Genomic DNA, 18,847 nt, shown 5'->3' on the forward strand with positions numbered 1-18,847 from the left:
ATGCAAGCGTCTATTGATAACGAAACGATAATTTGTCAACAATGAGAATCAGATACTTGGCTTAATAATTTTCATTTAAAATGTCTAATTTGGATATAATTCGGAATACAAAACGAAACTTAAAAGGTATTGAAAACAACAACGTTCAATAGAACAATGTGGATTTCAATAGAAAGACTATTTCCACCGACAATCAGGATTTCCGGTATGACCACTGTTATTTTGACGATTTTTCTATCGGTTCGTCGGTAAGCGTGACCACATGTGACAACAGCGATGCTAGTTGGATATAAAATTGGTAGACGTGTCGTTGAACTCGACACATTGACCGAATCGCTTTTAGCATGCAGTGCTTGTCAAGTGCCCATGAATTTACTTAACACTGTAGAAAGCAGGGATTTCGGACTGGCATGTGTTTTGGACATACAGTTTAGCAATTGTGGTGCAGTAAATAATGTGGCTACTGGACGGAAACATGGCAGAGTTTATGACATGATCACAAAGCTTGCATTTGGGTAAGACTTCTTTGTCTTTTTGGTACATTGGTGCATTATATCATGATTTATTGTCTAAAATACTGATACTTTTGAATACATTCAGATAGTTATCTCTAAGTAATTCGCGTGTAGTCTACATGCATACATTTTTTATATTGTACTTATCTCTAAGTAATTCGCGTGTAGTCTACATGCATACATTTTTTATATTGTACTTGCTATATTTTTCCTTCATATTTTGTCTGATTTACTGCCAGTAAACACAATTACAGTAGAATGTGAATGGTTGTCCTTAGTTAAACATGTATATTTTAAAGTGACATAAGTTTATTTTCTTCCTGCAGTCCTAGTTATTAATACCGGTAATAAATATGAAATTTTACAAGTTTACAAAACATAAATATTCTCAATTTGTCAAATACGTATTGGTTTTGAAAATAAAGGGCTTGAATTAATTATTATTTGTGTGTATGTAGATCACTAGGTCTTAAAAAATGTTGTAACTTTTGTAAATTAGTGACATTATTTCATATTATTTTATTCCGCATAAGCATATTCTAGCATTGTGCATTGTCAACTGTTCTGTCATTTACTGCAATCTGTTTCAGGTAAATCAAAAACTGGGTGTTTCACCTGGGACTTTCACATCGAAACTGGCCCTTCTCCATGACCTTCAGCACAAAAAAAGAAAGGCTATAACTGTTACTCGTGCAGCAAAACAGTGACGCATAAGACTTAAAACTCGAACGGTATTTTTAATTATGGGCATTTTATATTTAAAACACAGTATTCTTCATTTGTATGCCCCCAATTGGCGACATAGTTTTCGCACTGTCCGTGGGTCGGTCAGTCCCTCACACTTTTCGTGCCTGCTCTCTAATTCAAGTAGTTTTCATCCGATCTTCACCAAACTGGGTTTCTTACAATTGTATGGATTATTTTTTTATATAGTTACAAAGTTGGAGTTTGGGGCATCCGTGTCGTGTGGACACATTTCTTGTTGTAGATTGTATCAATAGATCCATCAATTATATATGCAAAGTAGTAGTATCATTTAAAAGCATATGCTAATGTTTGTAAATTGATTATTGTAAAAGCATTAATGTGCTGTGTAATCATTTCTTTAAATAAAAATCGGAGATAACCCATGAAGGTGCAAGCAAATTTTCCAATTTGAAATTCTGTTTTTCTGTTCAGGCATTCAAAGGACAGTGCAAGAAGTACAAGCGGGACCAACATACAGTTCAAACATAGAGGACCAAGACGTTGAAGTTACAACTATACCCCCACCTATACCCAAGCCTGGTCCAGCAGGGCTAGACACTACTGGGAAGGAATTTGTTTTCTTTGATTTGGAAACAAGAGGGTTAGGTAAAGTTTATTTTTAACATATTCCTTATTCACAGTGTTGCACATAAAGAAGTTTATCTTGGTCCAATTCAGGTATTTAGGTACTCTAATTCTCCAAAGTTGAACTTCTATTAAAAAATATACATATTTACTTACATGTATAACATAATTCAACCTGCTACTGCTGAGTAACTCAATGTGTCAGAGATATCGTGTGAATTGTTGGTCAACCTAGCATATGATTGAATTGCAACAAGAGTTATGTTCAGACTAATTTCTCATTTTGCTTTCATATAATACATCATTCTTAATCTTTATTGATAAAATGATAGTAAATACCACTTAGATGATGCAATGTTACATTACGCACAACTGGCTTTAGTATATTATTGTGCATCGTTTAAAAATTTAAACACTATTCTCTTCGCTTCTTCAGATTTATGAATACATAAGATCATTAGATGCCTACAACTTACTTTGATATATCCATGAATGGAAGAAAAGAGCGTTTCAATTTTCATAATAACAGTTATTATGCCCCCCTTGGAAGAGAGAGTTAATATTGTTTTGCTGGATGTTTGTCTGTGGGTAGATCATTAAGTTTCCGATCAATAATTTGTCAACTTTTTCACTGATTGGCTTTTTACTCTCCATGTGCATAGGGATTGGACAGTATATAACCCCCATTTAAATTATGGTCACTTAGTCAAAGGTCACAATAAGTGTGAAAATTGTTTCTGATCAATAACCCTTCAACTGAAAATTCTCTTAAACCACAATGCATAGAGAATGAATGTGAAGGAACCTCTTCTACGATTGTTCACATTAAGCTTCAAAAAAAGTCCTGTCCTGGTGGGGGGCAATGTTTTTCCCTTTTATATTTATTGTAAACACTTCAAATGTATTTTAAGAAGTTTACATTGTACTTGGGGGAGCGACCCAGGGCTCTGTGATTAACGGGGCTAAAATGGATTTTGTGCAATTTCTATTTAAAATTTTTGTTTTGTTTTTTCAGAGCACACTTCTCACATAATTCAGATAGCTGCAGTGCATTCAACTGGTCAGAAGATTTCCTTGCAAGCGTCAGAAATAACTGGAGTGACAGTTGTTAGCGACTCTATGCTTGTCAAGAGACAAACAGTAACAGCTGTCCCCATCAAATCTGCATTGACAAGTTTTATAACATTCTTACAGAAATGTTCACCAATTATTTTAGTTGGGCATAATATAGAGTCTTTTGATTGTAAAGTGTTGCTCCGTGCTATCCATACTTGTTGAAAAATGTTTGAGTTTCAGCAAAATATTTGTGGCTTTTTAGATACTTAAAAATGTTAAAGGAAATATTACCAAATATGAAATCATATTAGCGGGAACATTTAGTTAAAGACGTCATTGGTGAATTATACATGGCACATGGCGCTATACAGGATATTTTAGCTTTACAAAAGTTAGTGAACTCTGTTCCTCTTGACCAAAAATTTTTAACAAATATTCATTCAGCTTTGACCGAGCAGTGTTAACATACAATGTGTAACTAAATGTTGCTTCCAACATTAAATCTTTACAAACCATAATTGATACAAAAGTTATAAGTCAAGGTATTGCAAGGAAAGTTGCAGGAAGTGGATTTCAACTTAAACATTTGAGTCCTGTATCAAAAAGAAACGGACTGAGTGGTTTGAGGAGCCCCCTTTCAGAGGTTACAAACGGACAAATCAGAGTAACAAAATCAGAGAAAATAATATGTACAATAGCGAGTTATTTGTTGCCTGACATCTAACCAATTGTAATTTGCATCTTGTATATAGATAAGCTATGAAATCTAATAGCTGTTACATCATTGTTTTTCCTTCTCGATGACGAACATAGTTGTGATTCTTATGTCAGTTGTATTTCTCATGTTTCACCTAAGTTGTAAGATATTTTTGGCAGTGCATTAAACCACAGATGGTGTGTGAAACATAATTGCCCAGCTTATTGTATTCTTTGTTGTTTTAAGCTTCACTGGCCAAAGGCCAGCGGGGCTTATGTTATGATTCTGTGTCCGTCGTGCGTGCGTGCCTGAACGTTTCCTTTAAACATCTTTTCCTAAACTACTGGTCCAATTGTGATGAAATTTCTCAGGAATGTTCCTCTTTCAACGTTGTTCAAATTATGCCCCTGGGGTCAAATTTGACCCTGCCCCGGGGTCACAAAATTGAACATATGCTTATATAGGGTCTATTTTGTGAAAACTTCACATATTTTTTCGTCCATAACCATTGGGCCTTGGGCTTCCAAATTTGGTATGTAGTGGCATCTTATAGTCCTCTACCAAGTTTGTTCAAATTATGCCCCTAGGGTCAAGTTTGACCCTGCCCTGACGGTCACAAAATTGAACATATGCTTATATTAGGCATTTTTTGTGAAAACTTTAAAAATCTTCTTGTTCATATTAGTATGGCATAGGGCTACCAAATTTGGTATGTAATGACATGTGATAGTTCTCTACCAAGTTTGTTCAAATTATGCCCCTTGGGTTAAATTTGAAACTGCCCCGGGGGTCACAAAACTGAACATATGCTTATAAAGTGCTTTATTTGTGAAAAAAAATTGTCCATATCTATTGGGCCTAGGGCTACCAAATTTGGTATGTAGTGACATCTTATAAACCTCTACCAAATTTGTTCAAATAATGCCTCTGGGGTCAACTTTGACCCTGCCGCGGGGGGGGTCACAAAATTTAATAAACGCTTATAAAGCGCCTATTTTGTGAAATCTTTAAAAATTTTGTCGAAAACCATTCTGACTATGGCTACCAAATTTGGTATGCAGGAACATCTTATAGTCATCTACCAAGTTTGTTACTTTGGGTCAAATTTGACCCTGACCCGCAGGTCACAAAATTGAACATTATATACGCTTGTATCTTGCTTATTTTATGAAAACTTTAAAAATATTCTTGTCCTTAACTCTACATCTAAGACTTAGGGCCACCACATTTTGTATGGAGTGAGATATAGTAGTCCTCTACAAAGTTTGCTCAAATTATGCCCCTGGGGTTAAATTTGACCCAGCCCAGGTGGTCACAAAATTGTACATGTGCTTAAATAGGGCCTATATTTAAGTATCTGCACATGCGGAGAATATTTGTTTCAGTCTTTTTTTCAGCAGTGGAGCGATACAGGGCCATCATGGCCTCTTGTCTTTAAATACACATCACACAGTTTTAAAAATAATTTTAAAATACCTAATACATATGCTCAATTTACAACCAACAACATGGGTAACAGGTGGGTGGGGTAATTTAAGATGTTTATTTGAACATCAACATTGTTTTTACAGTTGTTACATCTGAAATATTTTCATAACAATATACATTATAAATATTTCTACGTGTATCACATTTCAGTTGATAATTTGATTGTTATGGAGCAGTTATTATATAGATATGTTTTAATTACTATTACAATGTTAGTCATTGTATTTTTGAAATTACGTCCATATTAAAATGTCTATAGCAAAAAAAAATCCACGGTGACCTATCAATTTCTTTACTTCATTTTAATGCTTAGCTAGTTTACTTTAATTATTGAGAAATTCAAATGAATATGAATATTACATCAACAGAAATATGTATCTGTGTTGCATGTTATCTATTTTGAACTGTGCAATAAAAAATTCAAAACAAACAAAAAACTAGTCATACTTATTTCTCATTATTTTTTACAATTTCCATAATTTTTGGTTTTAAAACTGTTCACTATGATAATACACATGTTACAGTTGCTAATATAATGCAATCTCAATACTATTATGCCATTTTAAATGTATTACACAAAAACATTTTACCGTACCCCCAAATTTATGCCCCGCAAAAATGACCTTTTTTCAAACGCACATGGCATTTAAAAACCTTCGTTATCTCAAAATTATTCACGGTGACCTCTCTTTTTTATTTTATATTAATTTCAGATACAGATTCATTAATCACCATACAAAAAATTATAGCATTCCGGATATTTTGAAAATTTTCACAAAACGATCGAACATCCTTAAGTATTGGTCTTGTAATGCTGCTACTGATTCTGCTACTGCTACTGCTACTACTACTACTACTACTACTACTACTACTACTACTACTACTACTACTACTACTACTACTACTTCTACTACTACTACTACTACTACTACTTCTACTACTACTACCACTACTACTACTACTACTACTACTACTACTACTACTACTACTACTACTACTACTACTTCTACTACTACTACTAGTACTGCCACTACTAGTACTACCACCACCACCACCACCACCACCACCACCACCACCACCACGTCTACTATTACTACTTCTACTACTACTGCCACTACTACTACTACTTTTACCACTACTACTACTACTACTACTACTACTACCACTACTACTACTACTACTACTACTACTACTACTACTACTACTTCTACTACTACTACTACTACTACTACTACTACTACTTCTACTACTACTACTACTACTACTTCTACTACTACTACTACTACTACTACTACTACTACTACTACTACTACTACAACTACTATTACTACTACTACTACTAGTACTACTACTACTACTACTACTACTACTACTACTACTACTACTACTACTACTACTACTACACCACCACCACCACCACCACCACCACCACCACCACCACCATTCACAGTGACAAAAAACGTATTCACACAATCGCTGCTACTACAACTTATAGCCCATATAGGGGGGCATGCATGTTTTACAAACAGCCCTTGTTTCTATGGGATTTTAACCACAACTGTTCATGTTTATCTCAGACACATATTTTTAGGTCACCTGTCATGAAGTGACACGGTGAGCTTATGTAATCGTGTGATGTCCGGCGTCCGTTGTGCGTGCCTGCGTGTGTCCGTGCGTCCGTCCGTCAACAATTTGTTTGTGTAGACAGTAGAGGTCACAGTTTGCATCCAATCTTGATGAAATTTGGTCAAAATGTTTATCTTGATGAAATCCGGTTTGGGATTGTATTTGGGTCATCTGGGGTCAAAAACAAGGTCACTAGGTCAAATAATAGAACAACCTTCTGTAGACAATAGAGGTCACAGTTTTCATCCAATCTTTATGAAATTTGGTCAGAATGTTTATCTTGATGAAATCTGGGTTGGGATTTTATTTGGGTCATCTGGGGTCAAAAACTAGGTCACTAGGTCAAATAATAGAAAAACCTTGTGTAGACAATAGAGATCACAGTTTTCATCCAACCTTTATGAAATTTGGTCAGAATTCTTGATGAAATCTGGGTGGGATTGTATTTGGGTCATCTGGGGTAAAAATCTAGGTCAAATAAATAGAAAAACCTTGTGTTGACAATAGAGGTCACAGTTTTCATCCAATATTTATGAACTGTGGTCAGAATGTTTATCTTGATGAAATCTGGATTGGGATTGTATTTGGGTCATCTAGAGTCAGGAACTAGGTCACTAGGTCAAATCATAGAAAAACATTGTGTAGACAATAGAGGTCATAGTTTTCATCTGATCTTAATGAGTCAGGTGAGCGATTCAGGGCCATCATGGCCCTCTTGTTTATGTAATGCTTTCAGATTTTGAGCTGATTTTAGGTATGTTAGTCTACCTAGATGACTTACAGATGAAGTGTGATTTTTGTTCCAACCCATTAATTTTTGCCAAACTATGGGCCTTGAATTTAGAATTTTTTCTACAATAACTGTTTTCTGGAGGTTTTTTAATGTAATGCTTTCATATATTGAGCTGATTTTGGGGTATGTGAGTCTTCCTACATGACTTATAGATGATGTGTGAGTTTTGTTCTGGTCCATTTATTTTTGGCATAAGTTAAGGGCCTTGGACTTTACCAGTTTCTCTAAAATAGCTGCGGTGCGGCTTTAAACTACAGTTGGGGGCCATTGTGTTTCACAATTGCAGGTCTTGTTAATGTTTTGTTGTACTGAAGCGCTGATCCTAAATTTCAACAATAAAAAAATTGCTTTTAATAATCAATTTTTTACTCACAATTGCCCAGTTTACCTGATATTTTATTTTAATATCATAAATACGTTACCTGTTATCTCTAGCTTACCCCTTTCCAAGGGAGTTATTTCATCCGGAAAATATTCAAGCGCTGGGAATCGTCCACCTCTATAAGAATCCAAATCAGGTTAAACATAGTACAATGCAACCTAACAGGAAATCAAGAACCACAACTCATCTTTCCTTTCCGGATAAAACCATGTGCACGCCTATTTTAGGCTCAGGACTTATGTGTTCTTTTCACTGTGTTTTTGGCGGAGTTTAAAAGGATAAAGTTTATTTATCTTTTATTTGTATCATTCGGTTTATATTTCTATACTTTTTGTTGCAGTAATTGTCATATTTCTGCTTTTGCTGGGTTTCTTTGTTTGCATCGTCGCTCATGTACATGACGTCATGAGCACGTGAACCACGAGGAATTCGTGCCTATTCCCCAATAAGTAATTGAGGTCAATTGGACAGCGTTCTTTGTGTTTACATTTTGTGGTTTAACTTTTTATTTGAATTTATAATCATTAATTTGTTTTTTTGTAGGTTCTTTCTGTTTCTTTTATTTCAGAATGAACTTACAGGATAGAGGTTCTTGTGGTCATATCAAAGCAAGGTGGGATTCCCACGATACTTGCTTGGCATGTACCGGTTGCACATTTAATAACAAATGTGCGGTTTGCGATTTGTGGGCTTACGACGTATGGACAAAAGCAGGTCGCCGGAGGACGTCGATCAGCCGCAAACGCAACGAACCTCCATCCGACGTTGATTACCCGGTGACTCCACTGGTCAAGGATGACCAGCGGTTTTGTCAGTCACCGGGTACCGGGCAAGATGGTGTTGTTGTCAGTCGATCGTCATCAGATCTTATGACTCACACCATGCATACCGGCGACATTGATCATGGAACGACTGGATCAATGTCAGACCACATGGCAGCCGCCATTCTACGGTCTTTGTCCGGTGACGTAACCGGTCATAATATGACCGGCCGGTCACCGGTCCGGTCCGGTCACCGGTCATGTCACCGGTCCGGTCCGGTCATGTCACCGGTCCGGTCACCGGTCCGGTCCGGTCACCGGTCCGGTCCGGTCATTGATCACCGGTCCGGTCCGGTCACCGGTCCGGTCCGGTCCGGTCACCGGTCAACAGTCATCAGTTGGGCCTGCCACCGATAACACCAATCGCCGGTCAAGAAGAACTCGGTCTTCATCATCGGCGTATTCTTCTACATCCGATTCGTCGTCGAATACATCGTCTTCATCAAGGAGTGGACATCGGACACGCTCTTCTTCGTCGAGCAGTTATCATCGTCGCGGCGCTCATAAGCGATCACGTCGTCACTCACGGAGACGGTATTCCAAAAAATCTCGATCACATCGCAGCCGATCCACATCTCGACAGCGCAGCCGATCCAGATCTCGACATTGCAGGAAACGAGGACGTCGGCAACGTTCACGTAGACAGCATCGGACTTACCATACGTATAGTCGTTCACCATCGTGTTCCGTTATGGAATCGCATGTTTCCATGCCAAATGTGTCGGTTCCAACGTTGACTGCCACACGTATTGCATCTTCAGGAGCTCATCTCACTACTACGGCGTCAGTGTCAACACCACGAGTATCATCTACAGTATCTAGTCGTGTACTCCCTACAGCTACCCTGTCGAATCCTGATACACTATGGATACAGAATTCAGCGGGACATTTTGTACCGGTCAATGCTGATAATTTACCTTCTTCCGGTTTACATTATCAGTTTACTGACGTCGGGGATGATCATTCGCTGTTACCAGACAAATACAATCCGGTACAAGATATTCTCACTTCTGTTCCTGCTGATTCTATACAAACCGCTGGTGTTGTAGAGAGTGAGGCTGATTCAGATGCAGAATCTAATGTTGAGACGGATCAATATTTAGCTCCGATTGGTCAGATCTATGAACTGATGTTTCGTACTCTTGGTGAAGATTACTGTCCAAGACCTGCTGAACTGTCTTCAAATGCGACGATTTCTGTGACAGAACAACTTTTTCGTACATTTGATCCCAACAGGGTTATTAAGTCGACGGCTCGTCCTGACCCACGACTTCCCATTGGTTCTACTGTTCTATCTGTTCTTCAATCATTGGAATCAGCTAATAAGACTATTCCAAAACGAGGAGAAACATGGAAAATTCCTAAGGAACTAGCTGATCCAAAACACCAGGAAGGTAGTAAAAGTTACAAACCTCCTGTACCACATGCAACATCTGGGTTGGATTTTTCAAAACTTCCGGTTCCAGATCCGGACATAAGCAAGCTATCTCTTGTAATGCCAAGTGGTTCCAATTCAGTTTCTGTTCCGTTTTCAATGTTGGAAACTTGGGAAATGAGGGAACGTAGATCATTAGGTTTGACTAACCAAATTGACTTCATGCTAGCGACAATTTTACAAATGGTGTGTGATTGGTCGGAATCTGTTCCGGAGGAACTCCGTGATTTGTTAATTCATCTCTCACGGACCACACTGGCCTTATCTCACACTTCTGCTTCTTCAATGTCCGAGATGCTAAGGATTCGTAGAGATCTTATCCTTACTTCTTAATCTAAAGATTTTCTGTTGGAACCTGGTATGAACTCGCTCAGAACAGCTCCTCTCACATCAGGGTTTCTTTTTGGTGGAAGGATACAAGAAGCAATCACAGCTGACAAGGATGACCAACTTCATGCTTCTTTAGCTAGAAACAACTCTGGACAACGCCAAGGGGTCTTTAAGCATCCTGCTTCTAGGCCACCAGCAGTTCCAGCATTCAAGACGGCTAAGAGAAATAACCTTTTCTCTAAAAAGCCTTCTTTTAATCCACGGTCAGGTCCTAATAGGCAGTCTTCCTATAACAGACCTTCTTTGTCACACAAGTCTTCTAATAAAGATTCTGGGAAAAAGGGCAAACCCAAGCCGGGACAGAGGAATTTCAAACCTTCTACCGGCAGGGGCGCACCTCCTGCTTATCAGCCCTAGGTCCCTTCCCTTTCTACCGCCACAACCTCCGATGCCGGAAATACCAGTCGGGGCCAGACTTTTCCACTTCTCAAATCGATGGCTTCAAATTACTTCAGACGCATGGGTTCATTCTCTTGTGACAAAAGGCCTGACTTTTCAATTCGAAAAAAGGCCTCCACTTTCTCGCGTCCCTATAGAGCTGGTATCTCGGCATCCACATATTCCAGAGTCCATTCTCGGGCTCTTGGAAAAACAGGCGGTAGAAAGGGTTCAAGATCCTTATTCTCCAGGATTTTACAGTCGTCTTTTTCTTGTTCAAAAGAAAAATGGTTCCTGGAGACCAGTAATAGATTTAAAAGTGTTCAACATGTATCTCCTCAAACCAACTTTCAAAATGGAGACTCCTTCTTTCATACGGGAATCCATCAAACCCCTGCACTGGGGGGTGTCTTTGGATCTGGAAGATGCTTACTTCCATGTTCCTATACATCCCAACTACCGAAAGTACTTGCGATTCGCCTTTCAAGGCCAAGTCTACCAGTTCCGGTCTATGCCTTTCGGGTTGGCGACAGCCCCACGAGTTTTTACCAAACTAATGTCGGCAGTCGGATCACACCTCAGAGTTCACGGGATTATTCTTCTTCAGTATTTCGACGACTGGCTCTTACACCAGCTCGATCGTCAATTGCTTCTGTACAACCTAGAATTCTCTTGGAAGGAGCTCCTCTCGTTAGGGCTCCTTCTCAATGCAGACAAATCAGACCTCATTCCTTCACAGGACTTTACGTTTGTGGGAATGAATTTCTTGACCCACATCAATCGGGTCAGAGTGTCTATTCAACGTATATCAGACCTTCTGATGAAGGTCAACTGGGTTTTGTCCCAATCTCATATAACAGCTCAAGAATTCCTCTCTCTCAACGGTATCCTGAGCTCAGTAGCAGACTTTGTGCAGTTGGGACGTCTCTTCCTACGTCCTCTTCAGCACTATCTATCAGCTTGTTGGAAATGGTCTCCAGGCAATCTATTAACACAGATTCCAATCCTTCCCTCCTTAAGGTCTCATCTTCAGTGGTGGCTAGACGAGGAGACTCTGTTGGCAGGAGTACCCCTTCTTCCCCCGCAACCGTCATTATATCTAATAACGGATGCGAGCAAGGAAGGGTGGGGTGCTCACCTGGAACCTCTCAGTCTGATAATTTCAGGGTTGTGGTCTCATCAGGAATCTCACCTTCATATCAACAATCTAGAAATGCGAGCAGTATTTCTAGCTGTATCTCATTTCCAATCACATCTTCGAGACTCTTGTGTTATGGTGTCAACAGACAACACATCTGTGGTGGCTTACATCCAGGCACAGGGGGGAACACATTCTCAATCCCTGTATCTGGAAACCAGAAAATTACTTGTTCTTTGCAAAACACTCAACATTCATCTGCTGGCAAAATATATACCAGGTCGCCTCAACGCCCTGGCGGATGGTTTGTCTCGCAAACACCAGTTACTTCCATCGGAGTGGACACTTCATCAAGAAGTGACCAACCAGATCTTTTTCAAGTTCGGTTATCCCCTGGTCGATCTATTTGCAACCAGTTTTGTGAGTCCAGTTTACGATCCAGCAGCGTGGGCAATCGACGCGCTTTCGTTCGCATGGGACCAACTGGACGCTTACGCCTATCCCCCACCCATTCTAATTCCCCAAATATTGGGAAAAATCAGGGTGAGCTCTTGCAGGATACTCCTGATTGCCCCTTGGTGGCCCAGAAGATCTTGGTTCAACGATCTTCTCAGTCTCCTGTACGATTATCCCAGGAATCTTCCTCACAGGTCAGATCTTCTGTCTCAAAGCGGCAGACTACATGCGGACCCAAAAATGTTCCACTTACACGTCTGGCCGTTATCAGGCAATCTTTGCAGAAGAAATGTTTTTCTGTCAGGGCTTCAACCCTCGTTGCTTCGGCAAGGAGAAAATCCACCAGAGCAGTCTATGATGCTCGTTGGAAACTCTTCTCCAATTGGTGTTTTCGAGGGAAAATTAATCCCCTCAATCCCTCTGCTAGACGAATAGCGGATTTTCTCATTTATCTTTTTGATGATAAGAAACTTTCTCTTAGTTCCATCAAAGGATACAGATCTATGATTTCGCATACATTGGCTTTCACTAAGTCTTCACAAGTCTGTGCTGATCCAGCTATTTCAGAACTTGTTCGAGCTATGGAACTTAGTCGTCCTGTATCTCGTACACTTGCTCCTAAATGGGATTTAGCTTGTGTGCTTGGTTCCCTTATTAAGGCTCCCTATGAACCTCTTGATCAGGCTTCATTACAATTCCTAACATGGAAGACCGTTTTCCTTCTTACTATGGCTTCAGCCAAACGGAGAAGTGAAATTCATGCTCTTTCTATCGAGGATAGTCATCTTCGTTTTGACTCTTCTGATGGTTCTGTTACATTGTTGTGTCAGTCAGGATTCCTTGCTAAAAATCAACTCCCCTCTATGGCTTCCAAACCCTTCAAAGTTCCAAGTCTATCTAGAACTTGTGGACATGAAGATGATGATAGACTCCTTTGCCCGGTCAGGGCTTTGAAGTTCTACCTTAAAAAGGTAAAGTCTATTCGAGGTTCTCGCAAGAGACTTTTCATTCCATTAAAAGGGGGGGGGCGATGTGTCTGCGGCTTCTATTTCTCGTTGGATAGCCTCGACTATAAGGAAAGCTTATTCTTCTCTTTCATCGAGGGATTTATCCCTGTTTAAGATAAGACCGCATGAATTAAGAGCTCTTTCGGCTTCGTGGGCTTATATTAATCAGACCCCACTATCTGAAGTGCTTCAAGCTGCTTTCTGGAGGAATCCGACCACCTTCTCCTCTTTTTATCTTCGTTCTCTTGAGTGCCAACAAGACAATTTGTATAAGTTGGGTCCTCTTGTAGTGGCTCAAACTGTAGTTTCTTCTATGGCGTAAGTACACTGGTGCCATCCGAGAATTAAGTACTATACTGTACTAACAAAGATTATAAGAGGACTTGATTCTACTATCTCTGGCTGTAAACCCTCTATATGGGTTTTGCTGTGATGGGAAAAAATATGCGAACCTTCCCGCCGCAGCTGCAAAATCAGCTAGAGATAACAGGTAACGTATTTATGATATTAAAACAAATTTTCTTAAGTAAAATTCATTTTAATTATTAAATACTTACCTGTTATCGGTAAGTCCCACCTCCCACCCCGCTCATCGCCTTTTTATGTTTGCGTAAAGGAAAGATGAGTTGTGGTTCTTGATTTCCTGTTAGGTTGCATTGTACTATGTTTAACCTGATTTGGATTCTTATAGAGGTGGACGATTCCCAGCGCTTGAATATTTTCCGGATGAAATAACTCCCTTGGAAAGGGGTAAGCTAGAGATAACAGGTAAGTATTTAATAATTAAAATGAATTTTACTTAAGAAAATTTGTTTTAAGCTTAAATAAAATTTAGCTGATTGGTGAAACATTAGTGCCAAAATATACTATATGGAAAATAGCAATCAAAATTGAAGAGAGCATCGTTTAAAACATATTGATTAATAAAATATTTTATCCAACAGTCTTGGAAATTTCTCCATAGTTCTTAACAATAAATATGCGTTTATAAACTAATTACACAAGTGTAAGTATAATTTATACACATAAATACCAAAACATTTAATATCCATCATCCCTCTAGGCCATATACATTTATTTCAGCCCCACAGATGTGGAGTTGCGTCTGGCAGAGCGTGGCAATTCCGGTTACATGGGCGTGATTCGACTACAGGTCACACTGATCCCCAGGTCACAGGAGGAAAAGGAAAAGGTGGGCAGATGGACGGGTTAACACATTATAGAACTTCCAACATGGGGTGGTATGAAGTGATTGGGATGTCTTTGGTAATTTGGGGTGGTCTGAAGTGATTGGGATGTCTCTAGTAATTTGGTGTGGTCTGAAGTGATTGGTATGTCTCTGGCAATGTGGGGTGGACTGAAGTGATTTGGATGTCTCTAGAAATGTGGGTTGGTCTGAAGTGATTGGGATGTCTCTGGTAATGTGGGTTGGACTGAAGTGATTGGGATGTCTCAGGAAATGTGGGGTGGACTGAAGTGATTTGGGTGTCTCTGGAAATGTGGGGTGGACTGAAGTGATTTGGATGTCTCTGGAAATGTGGGGTGGTCTGAAGTGATTGGGTTGTTTCTGGTAATGTGGGGTGGTCTGAAGTGATTGGTATGTCTCTGGCAATGTTGAGGTGGGCTATAGTGATTGGGATGTCTCTGCAAATGTGGGTTGGACTGAAGTGATTTGGATGTCTCTAGTAATGTGGGTCGGTCTGAAGTGATTGGGTTGTCTCTTGCAATGTGGGGTGGTCTGAAGTGATTAGGATGTCTCTGGTAATGTGGGGTGGTCTGAAGTGATTGGGATGTCTCTGGCAATGGGGGGGGGTTTGAAGTGATTGAGATGTCTATAGAAATGTTGGGTGGTCTGAAGTGATTGGGTTGTCTCTGGTAATGTGGGGTGGTCTGAAGTGATTTGGATGTCTCTGGTAATGTGGGTCGGTCTGAAGTGATTGGGATGTCTCTGGCAATGTGGGGTGGTCTGAAGCGATTAGGATGTCTCTTGTAATGTGGGGTGGTCTGAATTGATTGGGATGTCTCTGGTAATGTGAGTTGGTCTGAAGTGATTGAGATGTCTCTGGTAACGTTGGGGGGGTCTGAAGTGATTGAGATGTATCTGGTAATGTGGGAGGTTTGAAGTGATTGGGATGTCTCTGGTAATGTGGGTTGGGATGAAGTGATTGGGATGACTCTGGTAATGTGAGTTGGACTGAAGTGATTGAGATGTCTCTGGTAATGTGGGTTGGTCTGAAGTGATTGAGATGACTCTGGCAATGTGGGTTGGTCTGAAGTGATTAAGATGTCTCTGGTGGGGGGGTCTGGTGGGGGGGGGTCTGAAGTGATTGAGATGTCTCTTGTAATGTGGGTTAGTCTGAAGTGATTGGGATGACTCTGGTAATGTGGGTTGGACTGAAGTGATTGGGATGTCTCTGGTAATGTGGGTTGGTCTGAAGTGATTGAGATGTCTCTGGCAATGTGGGTTGGTCTGAAGTGATTGAGATGTCTCTGGTAATGTGGATTGGTCTGAAGTGATTGGGATGTCTCTGGCAATATGGGGGTGGTCTGAAGTGATAGGGATGTCTCTGGCAATGTGGGTTGGACTGAAGTGATTGAGATGTCTCTTGTAATGTGGGTTAGTCTGAAGTGATTGGGATGACTCTGGTAATGTGGGTTGGACTGAAGTGATTGGGATGTCTCTGGTAATGTGGCTTGGACTGAAGTGATTGGGATGTCTCTGGTAATGTGGGTTGGCCTGAAGTGATTGAGATGTCTCTGGCAATGTGGGTTGGTCTGAAATGATTGGGATGTCTCTGATAATGTGGGATGTTCTGAAGTGATTTGGATGTCTCTTGTAATTTGGTTGGTCAGAAGTGATCTGTGCAATTTCTTGTATTTTGCTTCACATTTTAAATTTTAATTTAAATACTATTTAACAGTTAGACAACATACAATAGTGCATGTTTCTGAATTAATGTTGTGTTATTGAAGTAGTTTTTAAAACATATCCTAAAGTTGTTTATTATATACAGCAAGCAACAATGATGTCATTTCAACAGACTTTAAGTTAACAACAACCAAAAGTTACATAGCCTTTTGTTAACACTGCATTTATGAAATAATTTATTGATTATAATGAAATGATTAATAATCGTTTAAAACTACATGAATATAGATGCATAAATTATACAAAGAGCAAAAAAATGTCTTTTTAAACAGCTTTCTTGATAATCTGAGTATCAGCGTAATATACGCATAAGAAATATCAATAAATGCTCAACATATCATTTCCGTGCGTACATTTAAGCAAGCCAATCTGGACTAACGCAAATGATGTAAATTCTCTGCGTACAACGTAAACAAAAAATGTAAACAGCTGATTGTATTTCGCCAAAATATGAGACTGGATATCGTAAAAAATAGAGCTTATTTGTGCGCTGGATTGTAGAAATATTTAGCCAGTCGGTATTTCTAAACGCATGGTAAATTTAGTATTGATTTTTAAAACAGAGAGTTAAGCGCTTATGTGTTTATTTACATGTAGGTTACGTATGCACAATTAATTTCCTTCTATATTACATATAAAATAGTTGAAGTTCGATATCAATTTGTACCATGATTAAGCGCATACCCACTATATACATCATTGGAAAGATCAATGCATAATCTTTTGAAAATAATGCATGTCATTAAATTCTATATGCGGTAACTCAAAATATTTATCTTAGAATAGGCACACCGGTTTTGACAGCTGTGCATACGGCCATTTTGGGCTCAAATAATATGACCTACTTTCAAAGCCGGGAACAATCAACACAAAAAGTAGAGCACAAAAATGGCTTATTTTCTTATTGCTTACAAATATACCTTTAAGTTGATAACAAAACCAACCATTTGCAATGTATTTTACAAGTCCTAGGCAGCATGCACTCAACAATGTGTGCTAGGTATCAAACTGACTGCATGTAACCCTGCAAACAGGAGTTCCGGTTTGGGGTTATGTGACCTGAAGAGGTCAGCATGGCTTCTTTGAAGCCAAAACATATTTACTTCTCAAAGTAAAATTTATTCTTTTTTTACAGCAAAAGTTGTATCAAGTAAAAACATTGTACTGCCAATACTGAATGATTTTATTTTCTCTGTTTTCAAATCAAAAAGGACACACTTAAACGCTAATAAAACACCTGTTGAAAGTTGGCAAAACAGTCTTCCGTGCCTCACGGTGGTGGACGATAAGGACAAAGTTCGTCTTAAATGTTAAATCTGCCAACAATACACGGCTACTATGAAGGAATACACATAGTTTATGGTTTATTGTGTTTAACATGATTAAAGTAGTGTGTCTGTAATCCGGCTATATTCTTGTTTTACTTTTAGCAAATTACCCTTCAAGCAAGGAAAAATTTGACCATTTACCCCCATGCTTTGAAAAGTGGGGATATTTACCCCCATGGGTCAAAAATTATCTATAACGCTGATTAAATTAAACAGTTATATTTATGTATTTCACATGAACATATGAAGATAATGTTCTTGCTTTGTATATTGGTCACTTAAGTAGATGAACTTGAAAATACTGGTAAAAACAGCAGCAGATAACCATATATAATGTTGTCCCTACTAAAGTACATGTAAAATGAACATTTCATCTATTGTTTCATGTAGTTATCATCTTTGTATGGAGATACAATGACTTATGATACTGTTAAAGTACAAGCAGGTGTGTCCATACACTGGCATTCATGTTGTGTTTTAATGCAAGCTGTGATATGTAAAATAATCAGTTCTTTTATCAGAATGGCTGATCATGAAAGTATTGACTTTCAGTTGATAATGAACATATGAAGTTATGTTGCTATGGCAGCCAACTGTGTTTGATAATTACTAGTAACATTTTGTCAAGATTTTATTGAGTTGGTATTGAGAAAAAAAATCAGACATTTAGTTTTCATTACACATGAGACATTCAGCTACTATCATTTGCAAGGCGCAAGGTTTCACTGGAGGTAATTTAGATATTTATTTTCATTTATAAAATATATGTATTTTATAAGCTTTATAAATAAGTTAAACCTTTTCTTCTTGTTTCAGCATTAGTAGAAATGATGCATATAAATATTTCTATAACTTTTTAAACATGTCTCTTGCAGTTTATTCAGCTTTGAAAGTCTATGCTTCAATTATTTGAACAACATTATTTGTTCATTTAGAAGTTCTTGTATGAAAAAAAATGAGTAAGAGGTCTTATTAATTCTAATGAATTTCAGCTTTGAAATTGTCTTGTCATGTTCATCATTTTTGCACTTACAATCAAATGAAAAACTAGCTTTGTTATTTGATGATTCAGACAG

At 38.7% G+C, this 18,847-nt stretch overlaps 2 protein-coding genes across 11 annotated transcripts in view; both read left to right on the plus strand.

The window, feature by feature from the left end:
• LOC127877723 (multiple C2 and transmembrane domain-containing protein 1-like) overlaps window positions 1–18,847 on the plus strand; it is a 178,320-nt gene that overhangs the window by 128,485 nt on the left and 30,988 nt on the right. For all 10 annotated transcript variants that reach the window (XM_052423886.1, XM_052423887.1, XM_052423885.1 and 7 more), the window contains one exon: window positions 14,598–14,706. In XM_052423886.1, the coding sequence (XP_052279846.1) occupies window positions 14,598–14,706 (109 nt within the window). The remainder of the gene's footprint in view (window positions 1–14,597; window positions 14,707–18,847) is intronic.
• On the plus strand, window positions 5,619–7,644 carry LOC127877728 (uncharacterized). Its single transcript, XM_052423907.1, has 2 exons — window positions 5,619–6,946; window positions 7,092–7,644. Exon 1 carries the CDS (start codon window positions 5,707–5,709, stop codon window positions 6,691–6,693), a length of 987 nt encoding a protein of 328 aa, XP_052279867.1. The 5' UTR covers window positions 5,619–5,706; the 3' UTR covers window positions 6,694–6,946; window positions 7,092–7,644.

The sequence above is a fragment of the Dreissena polymorpha genome, chromosome 4, assembly GCF_020536995.1.
Source record: "Dreissena polymorpha isolate Duluth1 chromosome 4, UMN_Dpol_1.0, whole genome shotgun sequence".
Taxonomy (NCBI): Eukaryota; Metazoa; Mollusca; class Bivalvia; order Myida; family Dreissenidae; genus Dreissena; species Dreissena polymorpha.

Coding starts and splice junctions, on each gene's coding strand:
- LOC127877728 (XM_052423907.1), top strand. CDS start 5,707: ATGACCTTTTTTCAAACGCACATGGCATTTAAAAACCTTCGTTATCTC.